The sequence below is a fragment of the Myotis daubentonii genome, chromosome 13, assembly GCF_963259705.1.
Source record: "Myotis daubentonii chromosome 13, mMyoDau2.1, whole genome shotgun sequence".
Classification (NCBI taxonomy): Eukaryota; Metazoa; Chordata; class Mammalia; order Chiroptera; family Vespertilionidae; genus Myotis; species Myotis daubentonii.
Window position 1 is genome coordinate 55,284,840 of NC_081852.1, and position 21,675 is coordinate 55,306,514.

Consider the following 21,675-nt stretch of genomic DNA (forward strand, 5'->3'; position numbering starts at 1 on the left):
CTTTTAAGTGAGAACAGAGGGCCTCTGGAGTTTAGGTTGATGAGAGTGTATTCAGGGAGACAGATATTGACTGATAAACCCACAAAAATCTCTCCTGCTTCTTTGTTACAGGATCCAGCAAAGACAGGATGCCCTTGAATACATCAGAGAAACAACCATTTCATCAAGATTCCCGGATCAATAGGTGTCTGCAACTGGAAGTGAATGGGCGCCTGGTTAGGAGCACAGAAGATGACGAGGGTCAAAGTATGTCAGCAAATGCCACTCCACACTGGCTGAGGTGGGATCCACTAGTGCCATCCCCAAACCTACAGAAACATGGAAACTTTATGCAGGAGAGAAAGCAATGGCACGAAGCAGAGTGAGTGAGACCACCTCTAACTGGTGAGCACTCCAGGGACCCAGGTCAGACCTTCAGAAGGCCTTCCATGCTCCCAGGATGGATGCTGCCATCATCTGAGCTTGCTCAAGGGTGACCGGGTCAGCTCCAGGAGGAAGGAGCCAGGCTTCCCTGGAGCAAGAAGAAATGGAGAGGACTGGAAAGACCTTAGAATCGAGAAGACACGGGTTCTAGTCCAGCTCAGAGAACAGCCAACCTGTTCCAGCTGTTTGAGGATCTGCGATGGGGCAGACACTAAGTTATACACTGGACGTTAAAGATGGGCACACAGTGTTGCCTCTACGAGGCTCACTGCCTAGTGGTGGAGCCAGTGGACGTCCCCACACCTGGTACGTGCAGCCTCTGATGCACGTGCACCTTCACTGGAACATCACTTGTTCCCATTACCCCTGAGTGTCCTGAGCAATTTGTGTGCCTTCTGAACCCCTGTTTTCTCACCTCTAGGATGAATGCCTGTGCTACCTGCTCCCCTGTGCCCTCTCACTTTAAAAGCTATGATGAGCCTGGCTGGTGTGGCTCAGTTTGAGAGTCGACCTAAGAACCAGGAAGTCATGGTTCAATTCCCAGTCAGGGCACATGCCCAGGTTGTGGGCTCGATCACCAGTATGGGGTGTGCAGGAGGCAGCCGATCAATGATTCTCTCTCATCATTGATGTTTCTTTCTTTCTTTCTCTCTCTCTCTTTCTTCACCTCTGAAATCAATAAAAAATAAAAGCTATGATGAAACTCCTTTCTTTCCATGGCAGCTCTTAAGGACCTGCCCCCAAACCCCTGCCCTCCTCTGCTGCTGGCTGAGGTCGGTGAGACCAGAAGGCTGGGAGGCAGCAACATGGCCTGGCACAGACCTCGAAATAAAAAAGGACCAGCCTTTAATCAGTGGCTGAGATAATACTAGTTTGTGACCTCTCGGTGGCCCGCTCAGTGTTCCAGTTAGAAAGAGGCTCCTGAGTTGTAGAGCAAAAGCGAGCCCAGGCCATCTGAGAGCTGAGAGGTCTGCAATGGCTTCGAAAAAGAGCTGCTATTAGGGGACTACAGATCCACCACACGCATCCCATCCAGCAAGTCTGGGCTCCACGGCCCCAAGGGGACGCAATGAAAAGTGGCTTTTGCAATCCTCTTTCCCGTCACTCATAAGTGACTCCCATTGGAAAAAGAAACTCAAGTCCATTAGCAATAGAGGGGTCAGGACCAGCTCGCTCTAGGTGGGTGGGAGGTAAAAACGAGGGGTAGCCCTGACCTTCACTAAATGTCAGCATCTGCATGTGTCGCTCTGAGGGCTCCTGGAAGCATCCCCAAAAGATAGGAAAGATAATTAGAAGCACTTTTATATGCACCAAATCATTTCACTCAAGTGCCAGGTACTCAGTGGAAGACCGAAGCTAAAGAAGTGATTGGGAAAGATACGCGGGAGCAGGCGGGATGGAGCAGAACCATGTTCCCTTTGTCCTAAGGTGTCAGCCCTGTTAGCTGTCAGGATCCTGTTCTTCGCCCACCCGTTAGTATAATGAACCCCACCTGAGTTCCAGCAGCAAGGATCCATCTGAGTTCAGCCTGTTCACTTCAAAGTCAGTCCATGTAGGGGCTTTAAGAGAACGTGGATAGAGATAAGTCTTTGAAATGCTTCAAGACAGCCCTAAAGGAGCAGGCGTCCGTGTGGATGGAGACAGTTATGTCCCACACTAAGGAAATGTGGCGGAAGACAACCAAGCTTAGTAAGAGCAAAATTAAGGGATGGATCCTCATATTATAAAATCACATGAAACTCCTTTATGACATTATGAAGAGGAAAAACTTAAGTCTCAGAGCAATGATCACAAAAGAATCCCATTTTTATACTTCTATTATCTATCTATCTATCTATCTATCATCTATCTATCTATCCATCTATCCATCCATCCATCCATCTATCTCCCGTCTAGAAAGATACACACATTAACCATCTTTCCTCCAGGAGGAGACGGAATGGAGGCTGACAGGGTAGGGGTGAGGAGGTTTCACTCTTCACTCTCTATTCTCCTGGAACATTTCACTTTCTCAGCAGAAGCTGTATTTATACCGTACGTGGATCAGTAAAATCAAGCACTGCTGTGTTCTTTGCCCTTTCCTGGATAAACGAATAATTTAAACTGTAATTCACTCTGAAAGACTCCCCTTCCATGTCAGGGCCACGCCCAGTGCGTAAGTACCGTGCACCTGTGAGGGCACCCCGCCCCCTCCCTTTTTACAGGCTCCTTGGGAGGTGATCCGGCTCTTTGCCAACCATGGCTGGTACCAACCACATCCTTTAAGATGTCTGGAGGAGTGATTAGGGACACAGCTGAAATGCCAGGTTATCAGACAACACACCGAAAACCTACAGAACACCCCACGGCTCCTTTCAGGCGGGGCCCACGCGGCTCCCGTGTGTCCCAAACACCACGAACCTGGGAGCAGGGACCTTTCATTGCACATCTTAATTAAGTCACTGATTTGGGTGGGGATAAGGCTAGGATGGGGGCCAGTTCGCAAGTCTCCAACACCACCCAAGACTCAAAATGCAATCACAATCCAAACAGGCACATACCCAGGACCTCGGCTGTGCAACCCCCGCCCCAGAAATGGGAAGTGCTTCGGCCGCCGTGGCTACAGGAAAGGTTCTCAAGGGCGTCTCGGTCCATGGAAAGCCAGGCTTCCCAAGACACACACACACCCTCGCGCCAAGAACATGTCTGCCCGGCTTCCCATTGATCATCGTCCATTAGGTGGCCGAGCCCTGCGGCACCAACTTCTGCAACCGCGCACCGCGATGGCGATTGATCATTACCTTTCTCCTTCACCATGGCAACCCGGTCCCCCGGCGAGGCGAGGCGAGGCGCGCAGCCCTGGAGGAAGAGGAATGAAGTCCGGCGGTGGAGCGCGCCTGGGGGAGGCAGGCAGGTCGGTCCGCGGCTGCAGAGGCTGCGAGGAAGATAGCCGGGCATCCACTCGCCCAGCCCGGGACTTCTTTCTAAAATCCCGCCCCCAGCTCCCGGGCCGAGCCCGGCGCCCGCCCCGGCGATCGCCACCCCGCGGTGGCCGCGCCCTGCCCTGCGCGGGGACTCTGCCCTTCGGCCGAAACCACTCGCTACAGCTGCCGCCGCCGAAACAAATGCAAAATTCCAGCGCCCTAATCTCTGGCCATGGACACCACCTAGCATTCCTCGCGCGGAAAGCGGGCCTGGCCCCTCCCGAGGACTATCTGATAAATGATTGCCAGAAGAGGGGGGCCGGCCGGGGATGGTTCCGATCGGTAAAACTAGTCAATTGTTAGCTTATCCGTTTCCTAGACCTGCTGCTTTCATGCTTTTGACAGCTTCTGTCAGACACACTGAATAAATAAAATTAGCCTGAGTCCAACGGGATGCTAGTGGCTCCCTTCAAGTTCATTTTCTCCACCTTCTAAGGTCCTGGAGGCTCAATTAAAATGAAAAAGAAAGACACTCCATTTGCCTGTGGGTCCCCGCCCAACCCCCCGCCCCCCCCCCCAATTCAGGCTTACCTGCATGGGGGCGGGGTTGAGGGTGGGGACTAGGACAATGACAGAGAGCCTGGGAAGAGGATCTTTTTAGGATTCAATTCCGCCTCCAGGATCAAATTCTGGATCAAAGTAAAATCCTGACTTATCCAGTTAGGTAGGATTCTGACTCCCACTTTCTCCCTGTTTCACTGGACTTTTCTGGACCAACTCCTTGGATGTGTAGATGTGAGGGAGCAACGGTAGCTACAAAGTGAGGGGCAGTCACACTGCACCCCTCACCAGACTGAGCCTGACCCCAGCAGCCTTGGCTTCTAACAAGGCTTTTGGGGTTTCTGACCCACAGGGTCACAGGTCACTCCCCTGGGAGCAGAGGGCGTCGGGATTCCACCCCGAGGCCCACTCCATTCCACCCCATCTCCCCAACCCAGATGGATTGTTTAGTCCCCACCGCACTCCTATACATCCAGCATGTGGGGACAATGTGATGAGCAAGAGACGAAAAGACAGGAGCAGCCCCACCCCCGAAGAGCAGCAGATGGCCAGCACATCTTTCCCAACCAGAACGCACAGCCAGCATGAGCCTGTATTTACTGCAAATATTGTAACTGTTGGGTCTAGGAGCGCCAGGGTAATAGAAAAGATGAAGTCGATCCACCCCTTCATCTTTGACTCGGGGGTTGTGTTTATAGCTGAATTGCACCGGTGCGGCTGGGCCAGGCCTTTGGTGGGGCTTTGTGATGGTTCACAGTAGCAGATCTCAAGCAGCTGTGACATGCCTACCTCTGTGACTCAGGGCTGTGCTATTAATAGCTTGGGTATCTCAGTCATAGGGCTAAGTCCACTCCAACCCCTGGTCGCCTTTTCTATGACACATACTTCACCCACACTCCTCCCTGCCTCCGCGGCAGCCCTGTAGGGTCATGGTTTTCCTAAGTCAGCAGCCAGCTGGAGTGTAAGCACCGAAGAGCCTTGAAGCAGCGTCTGCACCCTCCATTCATAAATACGAGCCAAACATGAGAGCAGCAGGACCTCCAGTCCAGAGGGGTGGGCAGGGTTAAGAGCACGGAGGAGAGGAGCCCTTTACATCCCCCAGTTTCCATGGCTGAAACAGCTCGTGTCTACTTCTCCACCCTGATCACTCTCAGCCCTAAGAGGATGCTGACAAGCAAAGTGAACCTCTGAGAGCTCGAATTAGTTTGGTGCTGTGGGCCTCGCTGGTGACTTTATTTGATTATATTTTTGCTGCATAAATAGATTAGCACCTCATGGAGGCACTTCTCTCCAAGGCCTTCCTGCCATTCAGCACAAAGCCAAGGGAACAGGGCTCCAGGCCTCCCTCCCTCCCCCTTCTCCCTCTGTCCCTAATGGAATGTGACAGTAAAATGCCACTGGGTTTCTAGCCCCAACCCAATCACACCTAAGTGTTCCAGATACTATCAATGCCATCAGTCCAATTTCTCTTTTACTCAGGGCCATTTTGAGCTCTAAGATTTAAGTTTATTAATGAAATTGGTTCCTTCTGACAGTTCTGAACCTACCTGCCTGCCCCTGTAGCTAACCTGCCAGGCCCTCTGGTTTAGAAAGGCTTGGAGCGGAGCAGGCAGAGTAACAGCTGGTGCCCATTCATTTGCAGAGAAGCCTTTTCTAAAGGAAAATACTACAGAGAGGTTCAGAGACGCCCCCCCCCCACCTTCCCGGGTTTTCCATGGAAAGAATTTTCCTGTACCTCAGTCAAAGTGAATGAGTCACCAGCATTTAGTTGCTCAATAACAGTCATATGGCTAACATCCCCCCAACCATCCGACACTGCGACTTTAGAATAAATGCACCCACTCTGCACTTTCCAGATAACCAAAGAGGATATGACTGAAGTTATTTTTGGAATGTGGGAGAGTAAAACCAAATTGTTTCTGTCTCCTGGCCTGGGGCCGAATAGTTCAGAGCTTTCAGAAGCTAAGCAGAGATATTTTCTACTTGACAGTTAAAACTGCAAGAAGTGCAACAAAATAACATCAGGAAAACAATGAGAAATGTACAGCTCATAAGACGGCGGGGCATTGTCTTCGTATTTCTAGAAATGATTTCCAAAGGACTTAATCTCATTGCGCTCGGATGAGATAAGGCCACACCACAGACACCCACTCGGGATTTTATTTGGCGTTTTATTGCCCAAGCCGCCTTTTCATTCACTCACAAAATGAAGCAACGCTTGTCCACAAGGGACCAGAGGACAGAAACCATTTTGTTGGAGAGAAAAGCGTGGTTAGCACACGGCCAGCCGTTCTTGGCAGAACTCCAAGAGTGTGTCATTTCACCAGAAGCCATGCCAATGGAGAGAAATGCTGCCGCCTGGAAACCAGCGACCTGCCCGAGTCCACTTCCTCATTGCTCTCTCTCTTCCACGGAGCCGGGGATTGCCTGCTGCTCGTGCACCTGCAGGACAGGAAGTTCAGTCCCCCGCTGTGGCCAAGGACCCCAGGTTTCCAGGTAGCATCCCTCCACACCTTCGGACGCATTGGCAAAAGAGCCCTCCATGCCCTTTCTGGCAGAATTCAGCTGAAAGCAAACTCAAGAATGAGCTCCTCGCTTGCTTTCTATTTAATGTTTACGTCTAGCAACCTTCCTGTGACATTTATGGAGCATCTACTGGATGCCAGGTACTGGCTTGGCAGTTTCAAAAGAAGGAGGGAGAAAGCACTGCTCGGGAGTTGCTTACCATCTAGTGGAGAGGATGCACAGGCGTGCATGTTCTCCAGGACATGAGGAAGGTGCTAAGACAGAAGAAGGGTGCACAGGGTGCAGGGCAGGCTGAGCCTAGCAGGGAGCCAGGAGAGGCTCCCAGGAGGAGAGAACAAGCCAGGGCTGCCAAGTAAGAAAGGGGGGAAGCTCATTCCAAGAGGAGGTCACAGAGTGAGAAGGTATCAAATGGTTCCTTGTTCCTGGGAGAAGGCAAACTAAGGCTGGGGTGGTTGGTCACAGAGAGCTCTGGAGGGTGAACCTTAGAAGTGACGTGGTTGGAGTCTTAAACCTGAGCCATCAATTTCTTTCCAAGTTAAGATAAAAAAGAATTTGGCTGCATTTCAAACGCCACCATGATCTGTTTCCAACCATGTTGCCTCCTTCCTCCAAACTGGGTTGTATGGGTGAGCATGACCAGTTTTTAACAGACTGCTGGCTATGTAACAGATGCCCAGAAAGTGTCCATGCTGATTAGTTTATCTAAATATTTCCCTGGTGATCTGGATAAAATGACAGCCATGCACATCTCACATGCAGCACTTAAAATAGCACACCGATGGGCATATGCTTCTGGAGTAATGGTTTCATGTCCACAACCAGCTGTGAGCTCCATGAAGGCAAGGATGGTTTCCTGCTTTCCCGGACTCGCAAGAGCACAATCTGCAGACATCCAGGGACAGGAATGCTAGGGGTGCTTTAAATGCACCACCTGGCCCCCGGCCAAGGTCGATGCCTAGATTCTCTGGAGATGAAACCTGAGCTGCAGCCAGCTCCCTAAGTGACTAAGGACCACTGGCCCGGCACACCGGCCTGCATAAAGGGAGGGGAAAGGACATGAGATTTACAAACATCCTGACACTCACTGCAATCTCCATGACAATTTATTGGAAGTGATGGTTCCAAAGTTTCCTACAGTCTGAGAAAAATTCTTAAATGTCTGAGCCCTCCAGATCCTACTAACTCTCTTGTCCTCAACCGAGAATTCTTAGAATGTTTTCCATGTGAATCTCACAGAACCAGTGTCCAGCAGAGTTCTTTTCCACGAGTTTTTAAAGTAGATTTTACGTTTGTATCCAAAACTTCCCCATGATCTTTCTCAGAAACCACTTCTGAGTAATAGGTTGCAGCTTGAGAAAATTACAAAAATTTTCTAAGGTGTATTTAATGTTCCCTATTAATAATCCACTAAGGACAGAAACTACAGAGTGAGTATAAAACCAGCCATTTTCCTACACGTGTACTGGAACCTGTTAGTCAGAATTCAACGGATCTTTTGATAGTAAAGAGTTTCACAAATTTTAGCCTAATTTCAGGTACGTGAGAAGTTGAGAAGTACAGAAATAGCTCTGAGTTATTTTCAAAAACAGTTTACTACTAGCTTTATCCTTTAAAAATATTTTCCAGGTAGAAACACAGTTATTAGAATGGCAAATGATTACTTTCTATCATCTAGAAATACAGTGCCTTCCCTAACAACATACCATCTCTCTGGTACTTACATGTCACTAGTGTGCTTAACTGTCCAGCCAAGGATGAGCCCAACAGGCCAAGATTCTGATGCTATTTGCCTATCTTAAAGAGTCCAATAACTCATGAAGGCTAAGGTATCAAGAAAGAAGACAGTGCAATGAAGGATGTGCACATTTATTTTTGTAAGAGATTATGGGCTCTTTGAAGGAAAGGATCATTTGAGTCTCTAGCACACAGTGATAGGCACAAAGTAGGAATGCAATACTAAGGAATGAATGTCACTAGCTTACCACAGCAAGTCAAAACACTAGATATGTATTCATTTTTACTCTCAAATAGACTGATTTGAGAATCTGACTTAAATTAAAAATAAATTCAGTCTCATATATAAACCAATTTAGCGACTGCTTGAAAGCATTTGCTAAGATGCAAACTAACAATTCGCCTTGGAGAGAAAGCAAGCTGAAAAGAAACCTAATCAGGGAGTCATTTCGTGAAGCTCCCTTACTCCCACTTTGTCATCCTTTACAGAGTGCCTACTGTGTGCCAGCCACCATGCTAGTCCCTTTCCCTTCATCACCTCATTTAATCCTTATAACATTAAATTATATGGATGAGGTCATAATATTACACTTTACACAAGGAAAGAGTCAGGTTTGCGAGAATTTAAAGCCACAGACCCTCCTTTGACTTTGTTGGGCTTCCCTTTTACAGAGGTCATGAAAGAGCCTCCCTCCCCCGCCAACACAGACACTTTTTGAGTCAAGATACAATCAATACATTGACTCCTTTGGCGTTTCCAAAAGACCTGGCACACTGGAAATGTTGCATGTTGCCTTGTCTGTGTAAAAAAATCTTCTCTCTTGATCCCTTACCCTCTGTTAGCTCTCAGACTTCTTAGACTAGAACCTGCCAGGTGAATAGCATCACCTTGGCCGACTGCACTCGTTGTTGGCTGGGCAGGAGAAGATGGTACCCAGGCCCACATAGTAAGTCTTCAAGATGCAAGTCAATTATCCATCGTGACTAACCGTTCTCAGGGAGTACCATTCCTCTGGTTGACATAGAGAGACAAGTACAAAATTTGGGTGGAGGGGGTCACAGCAGTTTTGAAAGGTTTACAAAGCCGACATTTGCTCCCCTCATTTAGCCTCATGGCGCTAATGATGCCCTGGCCTGTGTCCAGGAAACAATGTCTCTCATTCTCCCCCGACATTTCAGCCATCACCTGAGGGACAGGCCAAATAAGCATGCACAGTGCACAGCCATTCCTGCATTTTCTTCCACGGGAAGGTGTCACTGTCACCCAGCACACACCTCAGTGACTTTCCCCACTTTTTATTACGAAGAGAAAAGGAATCATGCCACCAGCTCTGGTTTGTAAAAACTATAACTTGTAAGGAAAAACAGGCATGAACTGCATGCACATGTGAGATGAAAACCAGAGTCCTAAGGCAGACCTGTCAAGGCTGCACAATTACTCAGAAATGGATCAAAACCCTGGTGTCCTTCCTACCCAGCGGTTGTTCCATGAGGCCGCACTGGCCACACAGGCACCCCGGTCTGACACGGCAGCGTCGGAACCCCAGCTGGGCCGCAGGCCGAGGGGCCGTGGGCAGATTACTTTCTGCGTGTGTGTGTTTCAGTCTCATCTGTGAGTGGCAATGACATGCCCCACATGTGAGGGTGTGTGGAGGACAGGGCTGGCTCCCTGGACATGCCACCCATGTAGCAGCACAGGCCTTTGTGCTCAGAAGGGCCTCCATTTGGTTTAATGCTTTGTTGTTGACATACTGAAACCTGCAAGAATTTTATCTTTGAACTTGTGTTTTGTAAGTGAAGTCCAGTGGGACAATGGAGCATGCACATGAGCAGACAAGATACGTGCAGTACGTGTTGCTGCTGCCCCATTCACATTTAGTGCTAGCCATGCCCGTGAGCACTGAATTCCAGCGGATCCATGATGTGCGGGAATTCAGGGAGACTCAAAGGCAAGTGTTTCACATCTACGATCGACTAAACAGGGGTGATGAGAGTTCATTCCCATTCAAACCAGAGTGTCTGCCTCGAGTGCACAAGGCAGGCAATGGTGTTCCAGGAAACACAAACAACCGAGGAGGTTAGGATATCTTTTCTTACCCATGTTACTAACTGTATTAGCCAAACACTTACTCTGAAAATGATGACCCAGAGGAAAGGAAAAGAGAGGGCAGTCCATTTCCCCTTGCCTCTCGCTCCTTCCTTCCTCACCGAGCCAAAGGTAGAGTGTTGGTGGAATGTGGTAGAAATAAAAAACAGTGGTGTTAGTTGTGGGCAAGAATCCCACCCTTCCGGAAAGAAGAAATACATACGGGCCTACAATCTATGAAATCTTAATTGTGTAAGTTCAGTGATTCCACATAGGAGTGAAAGAATTTTATTTTTATTTAAAATGGGCCCTGCACAGTATAAACATACAAGGTAAAATTCATATGAATAATTTAAAGTGTTACTTTAGCCCGGCCAGTGTGGTTCAGTGTTGAGCGCTGACCCATGCACCAAGAGGTTGCTAGGGTTCGAGCCTGCCACTTGGGCATTCCCTGTCAGGGCACATGCCCAAGTGGCAGGCTCGAACCCCAGTGAGGGTCGTGCAAGAGCCAGCCAATCGATGTTGAACTCTCATCGATATTTTTATCTCTCTCTCTCTCCCTTCCCCATCCTCTCTCTGTAAAACTCAATAAAAAGTCTTTAAAACACACACACAAAAATGTTACTTTATTTAGGACAACAACTTTGTATCTTAGCACCTTTAATGGCACTTTATTCCTATGCTTTGATTGAATAAGGTGTCCTTCCCCCCCCCAACCCCCATATTTTCCTTTTGCACTGAGCCCTGTCAATTATGTACCCAGAATGGGGTGAGGATGAGAGTTGTTCTGTATGAAATGGAAGTGCTGGCAAGGAGGGGTGCGATCAAGGGTAATGATGATTGTTATTGTTTAGTTTTCACTGCTTCATCAGTTTACAACAGAATACGATAGACAGCGGTAAATCCTATGGAGAAATATCCAAGCTGGAAGGTAGAGAGTGTTGGGGCAGGAGTGTGGTTTTAAGTGAGTGGTGGAGGAAGGCCTCTTTGAGAAAGGGCATTTGCGTCAGCCTGAAGATCCCAGGCAGAGGGACAATAACAGCAAGGATTCTGAGCTGGGAGCTCACCTGGTGTGTTCCAGGCAGTGAGGAGGCCAGCGAGGCCCGAGGCACTGACAGCAGGAGTGGAGTTGGAGAGGCCAAGGAGTTAGGGCCCTAGGGGTCATTGCAAAACCTTGGCTTTTACTGTGAGTGAGGTGGGAAGTCACGGAGAAAGTCGCATGATCTGACTGTCATTTCTACAGGATCCTCTGGCTTCTGTGTGGTGACTAGAGTGAAGGGGCGTCGGCAAAGATGCCGATTGTTGAATTAGTGCATGAAATTAAAAAGAGTTCAAGAGTGAAGTAATGACACAACAGAATGAGATGAAGAAAAAGGCTGCAGAAGTAAGAAACAAAAGCTGAGGACAAGAGAGTATAATAGTAATGAACGAAACACCCAAGAACAGAACAGACACTGAGGAAATATCTAATCCCTAACATAGATCAAAGTTTGAGATGATCTGGATGAATGCGGAAGAAAGCGCCAAAAACAATGAGAGAAAACCAAATGTACAAAAAAAGAAAGACTGGCCCTAACTGGTTTGGCTCAGTGGATAGAGCGTCGGCCTGCGGACTGAAGGGTCCCAGGTTTGATTCCAGTGAAGGGCATGTACCTTGGTTGCAGGCACATCCTCAGTGGGGGGTGTGCAGGAGGCGGCTGATCGATGTTTCTCTCTCATCTATGTTTCTAACTCTTTATCCCTCTCCCTTCCTCTCTGTAAAAAAATCAATAAAATATATTTTTTTAAAAAAAGAAAGACTGAAAAAAACTTGTCCTAGAAGTACAGAACCTAAGAAGCAGAAGTATTCAAAGACCTAATACACAAAACTTTCCCGGAAATGAAGATTTAAAGAGTATGGGTATCCAATTAGGCGAAATTTAATACAGAACGCCAACTCCAAGTCTTGGCCTAAGCTTTTGACTTTCAAAGGATACCATTCTCCAGATATCCAGATAGAAGAGACCTATCACCCACACAAAGAAAAAACTCCGGCTAACTTCAGAGTTCTCAACAGTAACACCTGGAAGTCTTGAGGGAAACTCCCATCCAGCCAAAATGTTGTTCAGACATAAAGGCAATGGCCAACCATCACAAACAGAAAGGCGCTCCTGAAATATTACCACAAACTCTTCACAGGAACACATCCTGACAACAACATCTAGCCAACTAAGAGATGAGTCAAAATAAACTCAGAACGCAAATATTACAGTAAAAGGACTAGCAGTGAATTCTATAAAACATGAAAGAGATGCCCCAATTAGTGCATTATGGTGATGGAAGAGAATGGCAATGTTTGGAACAAAGAAAGTAAAGAACAATATGAAAACAATATTATACCAGTAAAAATCAGGAGGTGGGCAGGAGAGAAGTACAAGAGTGCTACTGTCCCTGTGTTCACAGCAGGGAGTGTGATTTGCACCTGACTGTCCAGGATTCTTACTCTGAACATCTCATAGGAGCTCTCAAACCACATCACCCAATTGCTTCATCTTTGCTTGGAGAGTGTACTGCTTTTATACTTCAACTCCTGTTTCTTGGACTGGGGAAGGCAAAGGGTATCTATCACAAGGCAAATGTATTTCAGGGTTTCTTTAAGAAAAGGGAGACGGCACACCTTTACCTTTGTATGATTATATACAGGTTCTTAGTGCAAGAGCCAAAATTGTTGCTAATTTATTTCCATCTAAAATTTCCATAGCATCTTTCCGCCAGAGAGGCTGCTGAATGGGGGGGGGGGGGGAGATGATACACTGGTTTTAAGGACAGCCACAGAGGGTTTTACTTTTTTCTAGTTATTTAACCTGCATATTCATGAAAATGCCATGGAATTCCTCATGACAAGAATTCCATTTATCAACATAGAGTCCTGCCCAGGTGTGTGTAATGCTGTGCCTTGGGTCCTCCATTCTTCTTTTCATCCCATCTGCCCCTCTTTCAAGTAGGCACGGAGCCATATGATTCCTCACTTTCGGTATGGCTGACTGAATTGTTAGCAGACATGGGGTAATGGAGCAAACCATACATTGGAGGGCCAAACACTTAAAATGTATATCCTGTCTTGGAAAGGATGGGCTGAGCCACTTAGGTTTTCATGCCTGGGAATCTGAACTCAGAGACATATAGAGAAGTCCCAGTCAGTAGCAGGTACTTCTATGTATTAAAAGATCAAATAAGGCCAGGCTTGGGGCAGTCTTCCAGAGACATGCAGATACCAACGTTCGAAGGGGTGGTGTGTCAGAGGAGGCCAGCTGGAGGGGAGGACAGTAAGATGTTCCCCAAAACTGAACTGATGGTCCCAGAGCAGCTTCCTGAGGCCTGGCTGCTCAGCATTTCCTGGCCTCCTAGGAGATCTCCATGTGCTGTTGTACACTATACATACTAGTACATTCCTCCCTCTTGGATTGTTCATATCTCCTTGGCATTCACCTCTACAAGTCAAGCCTGGTAACATCACAATCAGTGAGTTAATGCACCTAGAAGCAGCTTTCAAACAATGACAGGTGGGGAGGTGGCAGATAAATACCCCAGCTTCCTAGTCCCTCGGCTAAGATATCCCCGAGGTATGCTCTGCACTATCTCCCAGAGTTCCCAATCACTTGAGCTTTGGCTGCCCACACTGGTAACTAGTTTGATAATTCACCTTTTATTAGCTTCAGTCCCTTATCAGTGTGTCCTGGGATCAAATAAATGACATGCCCTTGAATCCTTGCCCTGGGGTCTGCTTTTGGGGGATGTCAGCACAAAAGAGAATCTCAGTTATCCATATTTTTTATGCTTAAGAAGAAGGAACAATTTGTCTTGATCTACTGATCACTTTCAACTAGTCCTCTACTTTAATTACAGAGACAGATTGATTCTAAAGAGAATACTACCCTGAGGAGATCAAAGATGCTCATCAGACAGAATGTATTATTGTTTCTCAAGAGAATCAATAATTAATTGGATCATTTTATTGTACAAACACAATGGAATCTGAATGCACACACACGGTGCTGAAGTGCTTCCTCCTTTAGAATATGTAAATGAGTCTACTTGGATTAACTCAGGTCACAGGGGTCAGATCTAACAACTGCCTCATAGACAAATATGCCCCCCAATGTCTTCTAAGCCTACAGTTGTTTTCGGGGAAAGGATGTGCTTCATGACATTTATCAAGCTCTATAGAAATGAGTCATTTTATAATAATACTAGAGGCCTAGTGCGTGAATTCATGCACGGGTGGAGTCCCTCGGGGTGGCCTGCAGGGATCAGGCTGAAACCCAAAGTCCAATGCCGCCTGCAGCTCCTACCTGCCACTTCCGCTCATCCTGGCACCACTGTGCCTGCCACAGGCTTGCGCCCAATCAGTCCCCGATTGGGAGAGGCTCATGCTGCCATAGCAGCGTTCACCAGCCAGGAGCCCCCTGTCTGGCGCCCTCCCAAGGGGAGTGGCCTGTGGGATCAGGCTGAAACCGGCTCTCCGACATCTCCCAAGGGATCCCGGATTTCAAGAGGGCACAGGCCAGGCTGAGGGACCCCACTGGTGCACGATTGGGCTGGAGAGGGACTGCGGGAGGGCTCCATGGCATGTCCGGCCCATCTCACTCAGTCCCCATCAGCCGGACCCCAGCAGCAAGCTAACCTACTGGTCGGAGCATCTGCCCCCTTGTGGTCAGTGCACGTCATAGTGAGCGGTTGAGCAGCCTTAGCATATCATTAGCTTATTACGCTTTGATTTGTTGTTCGGTTGTTCTGCCATTTGGTCTATTTGTATATTACCCTTTTATTATATAGGACTAGAGTCCCGGTGCACAACATTCATGCACTTGGGGGGTGGAGAGTGTCCCTCAGCCCTGCCTGTGCCCTTTTGCAGTCCAGGAGCCCTTGGGGGATGTCAGTTGGACATCCTTAGCACTGCTGCGGAGGCAGAAGAGGCTCCTGCCACCGCTGCTGGGCTCTCCAGCCGTCAGCCTGGCTTCTGGCTGAGCAGCGCTCCCCCTGTGGGAGCACACTGACCACCAGGGGACAGCTCCTGCATTGAGTGTCTGCCCCCTGGTGGTCAGGGCGCCTCAGAGCAGCTGGTCGTTCCGCTGTTCGGCCGATTTGCATATTACCCTTTTATTATATAGGAATTCCATTGTATTTACACATATAAATGGGCTCTCTTTAAATATTTTTAAGTAGCTGCATGTTGCTGCAATTCAACCAAAGATTGTGCTGGTACTATATGCCATATGCCAAGTCAGCATATTTTTGAAAGAGGTATAGAAGGTGGTCTGATTCCCTTCCTCCCTTCTCACCATTCCCCAGCAAGATGGAAAACACTCTGCCTCTGGACTGGGTTTGTTGGGGTTCGAGTAAATGAGAAGACAGGGAGGATATTATTAGAACTTATATTCTTCTTGGTTTTGGGTCTGGATTACACAACATGTTTTTCCCTCTCTGAATAAAAAGAGTGCTGAGCATTTACCAATACAATTCAGTGGATAGTAGATCTGCACACAGAAAAAAGCAACTAAGCCACAAAAACAGCATTAAACCAAAGCATCACACAATTGAAGGCAAAGTGGGCAAAATCAGGGGAGAATGAAGAGAAATAAATTACTGCTGACTCATTAATTGTAGGTAACAAATATTTACTGAGTATATACAGTACATGAAACCTCACAGGAAGGGGGTTGACAGTGGTATAGAGAGCAAAGATGTCTAGGGTAAGCCCTCAATGACTTTACATTCTAGCAGGGCAAATAGCATGGTACATAAATAACTCTGAAAAGAGGGAGAAGGGGACTGGAGTAGAGATATTGAGAAACTGCTAGAAAGGTTTGAAGGAAGGAATGCTTGTCACTTAGCAAATGAGAGAGAGGAAAGCTTCAAGTAGAGTGTGGGCCTCCCCAAATACAGGAAGAGTTCCAGAAAGTTGGTTGGGTTCAATATCTTTCACCAGCTGTTACTGATAGAAAATGAACTAGACCGCTCCTGGCATCTAGATAAACTAACCAAGAAATGTGTTGGAAGTAGCTGCTTGTATCCTCTTTAAACTCTTAAAATAGACTAAGTGAACCATGGTCTATGCTAGATCAAATTCAGCTGAAATATTACTAAACAAAAGAACAGCACATAGCATTTCCATCAATGATAACGGTAGAACAACTGATGACCTCAACAATTGGATTCGGAATTATTTATTATGAAGCAGTCAGTGTCCCTGCAATGGAGCTGGCCACCAAGTGATTACAGAGGTTGACTGTACCCTTCAGGGACAGGTCTGGCCTGAGGAAAAGATAACAGATGAACATAGCCAGCTACATACTGAAATCACATGATAGCACTTCAGAGAAAAGAGTGATAGGAAACAGAACTGGATTCATTCTACAAGGAGAGCAAAAGTCAAGCACCCCCACATAGTCTAGTGATGTCAACAATGACCTTAGAAAATGATCCGGGTCATGATGGACGGCAAGGGAGAAGCCTGGTGCTGGCAGTGGCCCCAATACTTTGAATTTTATTCCCAGGCCCATTCTTATTCCACGGGGACCCATTTTGTGTCATGGGAATGCCCCCGTTCCACTGAGCTACATGCCAACCTCTGTGAGCTGGAGTTTTCTGGGCGCCGTGAGTCAGAACATCCCTGAGGTCCTCTGATTCATTTCAGTTACTATCTATGGCTACAGAACTCGGATGAGGAAAGAGCTCTAAACAGCAACCAAACACAACTTGGGGGCGAAAGCACCTGCAGCCTGAAGAAAGGAACCAGCTAATGTCTTGGTTCAGGTCCCACCTTCCTTTACATGATATGCTTGCAGACCTTTACATTGTAGGGACAGCAGGGGCTTGGAAGATGACGACTCAGGATGCAACTAGACGTGAATGCACACGTGGGATTTTTCATTTTAGTGAAAACTGTTTGGGGAACAGCTTTGACTTAGTTTAAAAGTGTACTAAGTGCACCCTAACTGGTTTGGCTCAGTGGGTAGAGCATCAGCCTGCGGACTCAAGGGTCCCAGGTTCGATTCCGGTCAAGGGCATGTACCTTGGTTGCGGGCACATCCGCAGTAGGGAGTGTGCAGGAGGCAGCTGATCGATGTTTCTCTCTCATCGATGTTTCTGGCTCTCTATCCCTCTCCCTTCCTCTCTGTAAAAGATCAATAAAATATATTTTTTAAAAAATAAAAGTGTAATAAGTGCAATTTTAATGCAAAATAATGTAGTCACGGGGGAAGTGATTTTTAAGGTCCTCAAACAGTCAAATATAGAGTTACCATGTGACCTAGCAGTCCCACTCCAAGATAATTGAAAACATATGTCCACACAGTGTTCCCAGCAGCATTATTCATAATACCCCCAAAGCAGAAACAATCCAAATGTCCATCAGCTGATGAGTAGAAAACCCAATGTGGTATATCCATAAAATGGGATATTATTCGGCCACAAAAAGGAATGAAGCAGTAATAGATGCTACAACATCGATGAACCGTGAAAACATCACACTACGTGAAAGAAGCCAGACTCAAAAGGACACAGATTGTGTGACTCCCTTTGTATGAAATGTCCCGAATAGGCAAATCCATTGAGACAGAAAGTAGATCAGTAGCTGCCAGGGGTTGGGGAGGGTTGGCAATGGGGAAGGTTGCTTTCAGGGGTGATAAAAACTCTCTGCAATTACATTGTGGTGATGGTGGCACAACTTTGTGAATATCCTTAAAAGCACAGCCACATGTTCAATGGCATATTTTCATGGCATGTGAATTATATCTTAATTTTGAAACTGTATGAAGTACCTTATTTATCAAGGGCTGTGTTAATACACTGGAGACACAAAGACCATGAAGACCATTTTCCTGCCAATAAGAATCCAGGCAGGGAGAGACGTGCAGACAGACAGACGTGACCAAGCAAAAGGTGCTGGATGGGCATTAGTGTGGCATTAGGAAGGCCCCCAATGAGGGAAAGTCTGAAGAGACTTTGCAGGACAGCTTCACCTGAGCTGAATCTCAACTGAAATGAAACACTTCACAATCCCGTCTGCTCTCCTGCCGTGTTAGACAGGGAGAAGGAAGGCCTGTTCTTTACCCAATTCCCCTCTAACTTACACGGCAGAGCTTGGGAAAGTCACTCTACTTCTCTGGGCCTCAGCCCGCACTCTCCTCCCTGTGGGAAGGTGCTGACAGCAATGCAGGTAGTACTCTCCACACTTTACTTGTGATAAAACGGAAGTTCAGCCCTGGCCGGTGTGGCTCAGTTGGTTGTTATCCTTTGCACCAAAAGGTTGCCGATTCGATTCTCGAGGTCGGGGCACATCCCTGGTGGGGGGTGTGCAGTGGCCAGCCAATGGATATCTCTCTCATCAATGTTTCTCTCTCTCTCTCTCTCTCTCTCTCTCTCTCTCTCTCTCCCTCCCTCCCTCCCTCCCTTTTTCCCTCTAAAATCAATAAAAATATTTTTAAAAAGCCTGAAGCTCAGAGGCACTAAGTAATGTGTTCAGGTCACACATCTAAAAAGAGTGGTGCTGAGCTTTGAACTTAGCTGGGTAGTTTGACCCCACAGGATTGATTCACGGACACTGTACCATATCACTTCTCCTAGCCTCGGCTACTTGAAGACAGGGAGATAAATTTCATGTCCATTGCGTTCTTGCACAGTGATTTGATTTCTGCAAACATTCATTCATTCATTAACTCGCATGCTTACAGCCTATTTCCATGCCAGGTGGTATAATGGAACAAAAATATGACTGTAGCTCCCTGTGTGCCCTCAAAGAGAGAGGAACTTGAGGTGCCGAAAGAGAGGCTTAGCAACAGGCAACTCCAGCAGCCATACGTACGGGACGCTGTGGAAGCACAGAGAAAGTGGGGCGAGGGTAAGATGAGCCTGCCAGCGGAGGACAAGCTTAAGTGAACCCTTTCTGAGGAACCGGGAGGGGGTGCTTGGCAGCAGAACAGCACGTACAGGGCGGCCCAAGGTGACAGGGTCCTTCAAACCTCTGTGACAAAGAAGTCTGGTGCGGGCTAATGGTAGGACATGATGGACAGGCAGGGCCCAACTGGCAAAGACTGATAACTATGTTTCTGGGAAACAGATTCAAACTAATGGAATAGGAAGCCTGGGGAAGTGAATAGGGTTATTGATAACTACACATCAAAGAAGAAATGCAAACATCTGATGCTTTATCCCAGAGCTGAAATCTCAACTCTCTCTCCTTCTGTCCTCCCCAGACAGAAGAAACTGCCTGCCACCTCTCATTTCCATCCCCAGCAGAATGAAAGTCAAACTGAGGTGGCTGTTTTGAGGGAACCACGTTCCATCAATAAACCAGACGTGGCAACGGTGGCCTGTGGGCGGAGGAACTGCGAGCCCAGATTCCTGCTTCCACTATGTGTTCAGAACAGTCATCAAAGGCGTCGCTCAAGAGAACCGGATGCGCCCCTGTCCCTTGCCGTATCTCCCAGGGTACATGTTTTCCACGGCCAGGTCAAACACTTCACGCTGAGTCTGAGGTCTACACAGCATTCAAAATGTTTTCCCAACACAGCCTCTGACATCATGATAATACAGCTCCACGGAGACCTGAGGAAGATGCTCTTCACACTGTGGACAACAAAGTCCTTTTTAGCTTTTGGCCCACAGTGTCCATGACCTTCCTGCCCCTTCGATATATGTGTCTGCTCTATGGGGTTGGGATTAGTGATAGCGAATGGGATGAAAGGGAACATGAAAAGAAAAGCTATAGAATTACAGTGTTATATGTTCCAAGCATATAACAAAACAGGTTGAGAGCACTTCAGTGTTTAAACAATCCTATCTAATAAAAGAGAAAAATGGTAATTGGCGTACGACGATACCCTTTTCATTGGCTAATCAGGGCTATATGCAAATTAACTGCCAACTAAGATTAGCAGTTAACTGCCAACAAGATGGCGGTTAATTTGCATATGTAGGCACAATGCAGGGAGGCGAAAGGGAAAGCAGGAAGAAGCCCCCTGCCACTGACAGTGATCGGAAACCCAGGGGGGAGCTAAGAGCTCGGGGGCAGGGCAAAGGCGGCCCTGGGGCCGCCTTTGCCCTGCCCCCCAGCCATGATCAGAGAATCAGGCGCCTTTGCCGCCCTGGCCAGTGATAGCAGGAAGTAGGGGTGGAGCCAGCGATGGGAGCTGGGCACGGTCGAAGCTGGCAGTCCCGGGAGCTAGGGGTCCCTTGCCTGGGCCTAAAGCGGAGCCCACGATCACGGGGCCGCTGCAGCTGCGGGTCCCCGCTGCCCGGGCCGGACGCCTAGGCCAGAGGCGTTAGGCCTGGGCAGGGGCGGAGCCTGCAACCGCGGGGAGCTGGGGGTCCCCTGTCCAGGCCTGACACCTCTGCCAGAGGCCTCAGGCCTGGTCAAGGGGCCGATCCGGTGATTGGTGATCGGAGGGTGATGAGGGTCAACTCCTCTGGCCGAGGCATCAGGCCTGGGTGGGGGGCGGAGCCGGGGATTGGGGGGATATGATGGTCCCCTTGCCCAGGCCTGAAGCCTGGGTCAGAGGCGTCAGGCTTGGGCGGGGGGTGGAGCAAGCGATCAGAGGGAGATGGGGGTCCCCTGCCCAGGCATGATTCCTGGGCCAGAGGCCTCAGGCCTGGGCGGGGGCCAGAGCCAGTGATCAGGGGAAATGGGGGTCCCCTGTCCAAGCCTGACACCACTGGCGGAGGCGTCAGGCCTGGGCAAGGGGCCGATCAGGCGATCGGAGGGTGATGGGGGTCTATGCCTCTGGCCGAGGCATCAGGCCTGGGCAAGGGGCCGATCCTGCGATTGTAGGGTGATGGGGGTCAACGCCTGAGGGCTCCCAGTATGTGAGAGGGGGCAGGCTGGGCTGAGGGACACTCCCCTCCCCACACACACCCAGTGCACGAATTTCATGCACCGGGCCCCTAGTAATGTATAAACCCCACGAGGTTCCCTCAGTGATGTGGTAAACCTGAGCATTTGGGTCTTGGGGAGACCATCCCACATGAAGACGATCCCTAGGGCTGTACTGCACAGCAGGTGCTTGACCCAGAGCACAGTCACCTTCCTGCCTTCAGGAACATGAGCTGCTTTTCCCGGGAGGGCACTGCCACGTCTACTTCGGTCCCTGGTCTCAAGGGCAGAACACTCTGCTTTGGGATTTGGACTCAGCTGACAACATAATCACCGCATCCTTCCCAGATGTCCTTGGGGCTTTTGATAACAGTGCCAGCCTCTTCTTGTTTGTTTGTCAAGAAGGAAGTTGCCCTAAATATGCTCATTCATTTGTGCTAGACCCAAAAGCTCACAAGGACAGAAAGAACAAGGGTTCTAGCCCGGCCAGTGTGGCTCAGTAGTTGAGAGTCAACCTATGATCCAGGAGGTCATGGTTTGATTTCCGGTCAGGGCACATGCCTGGGCTCGATCCCCAGTGTGGGGCGTGC

General features: G+C 48.4%; 1 protein-coding gene across 11 annotated transcripts in view; it reads right to left on the bottom strand.

The window, feature by feature from the left end:
- ABLIM1 (actin binding LIM protein 1) overlaps positions 1 to 21,675 on the bottom strand; it is a 243,771-nt gene that overhangs the window by 133,221 nt on the left and 88,875 nt on the right. For 2 of the 11 annotated variants that reach the window (XM_059661508.1, XM_059661503.1), the window contains exon 1: positions 3,204 to 3,506. The exons of 2 other annotated variants lie outside the window; for them this stretch is intronic. In XM_059661508.1, the coding sequence (XP_059517491.1) occupies positions 3,204 to 3,360 (157 nt within the window). In that variant the 5' untranslated portion in view covers positions 3,361 to 3,506. Of the gene's footprint in view, positions 1 to 3,203; positions 3,508 to 21,675 lie in introns of those variants that run through there. 7 more of the 11 variants (XM_059661513.1, XM_059661510.1, XM_059661514.1 and 4 more) reach the window with 6 other exon arrangements.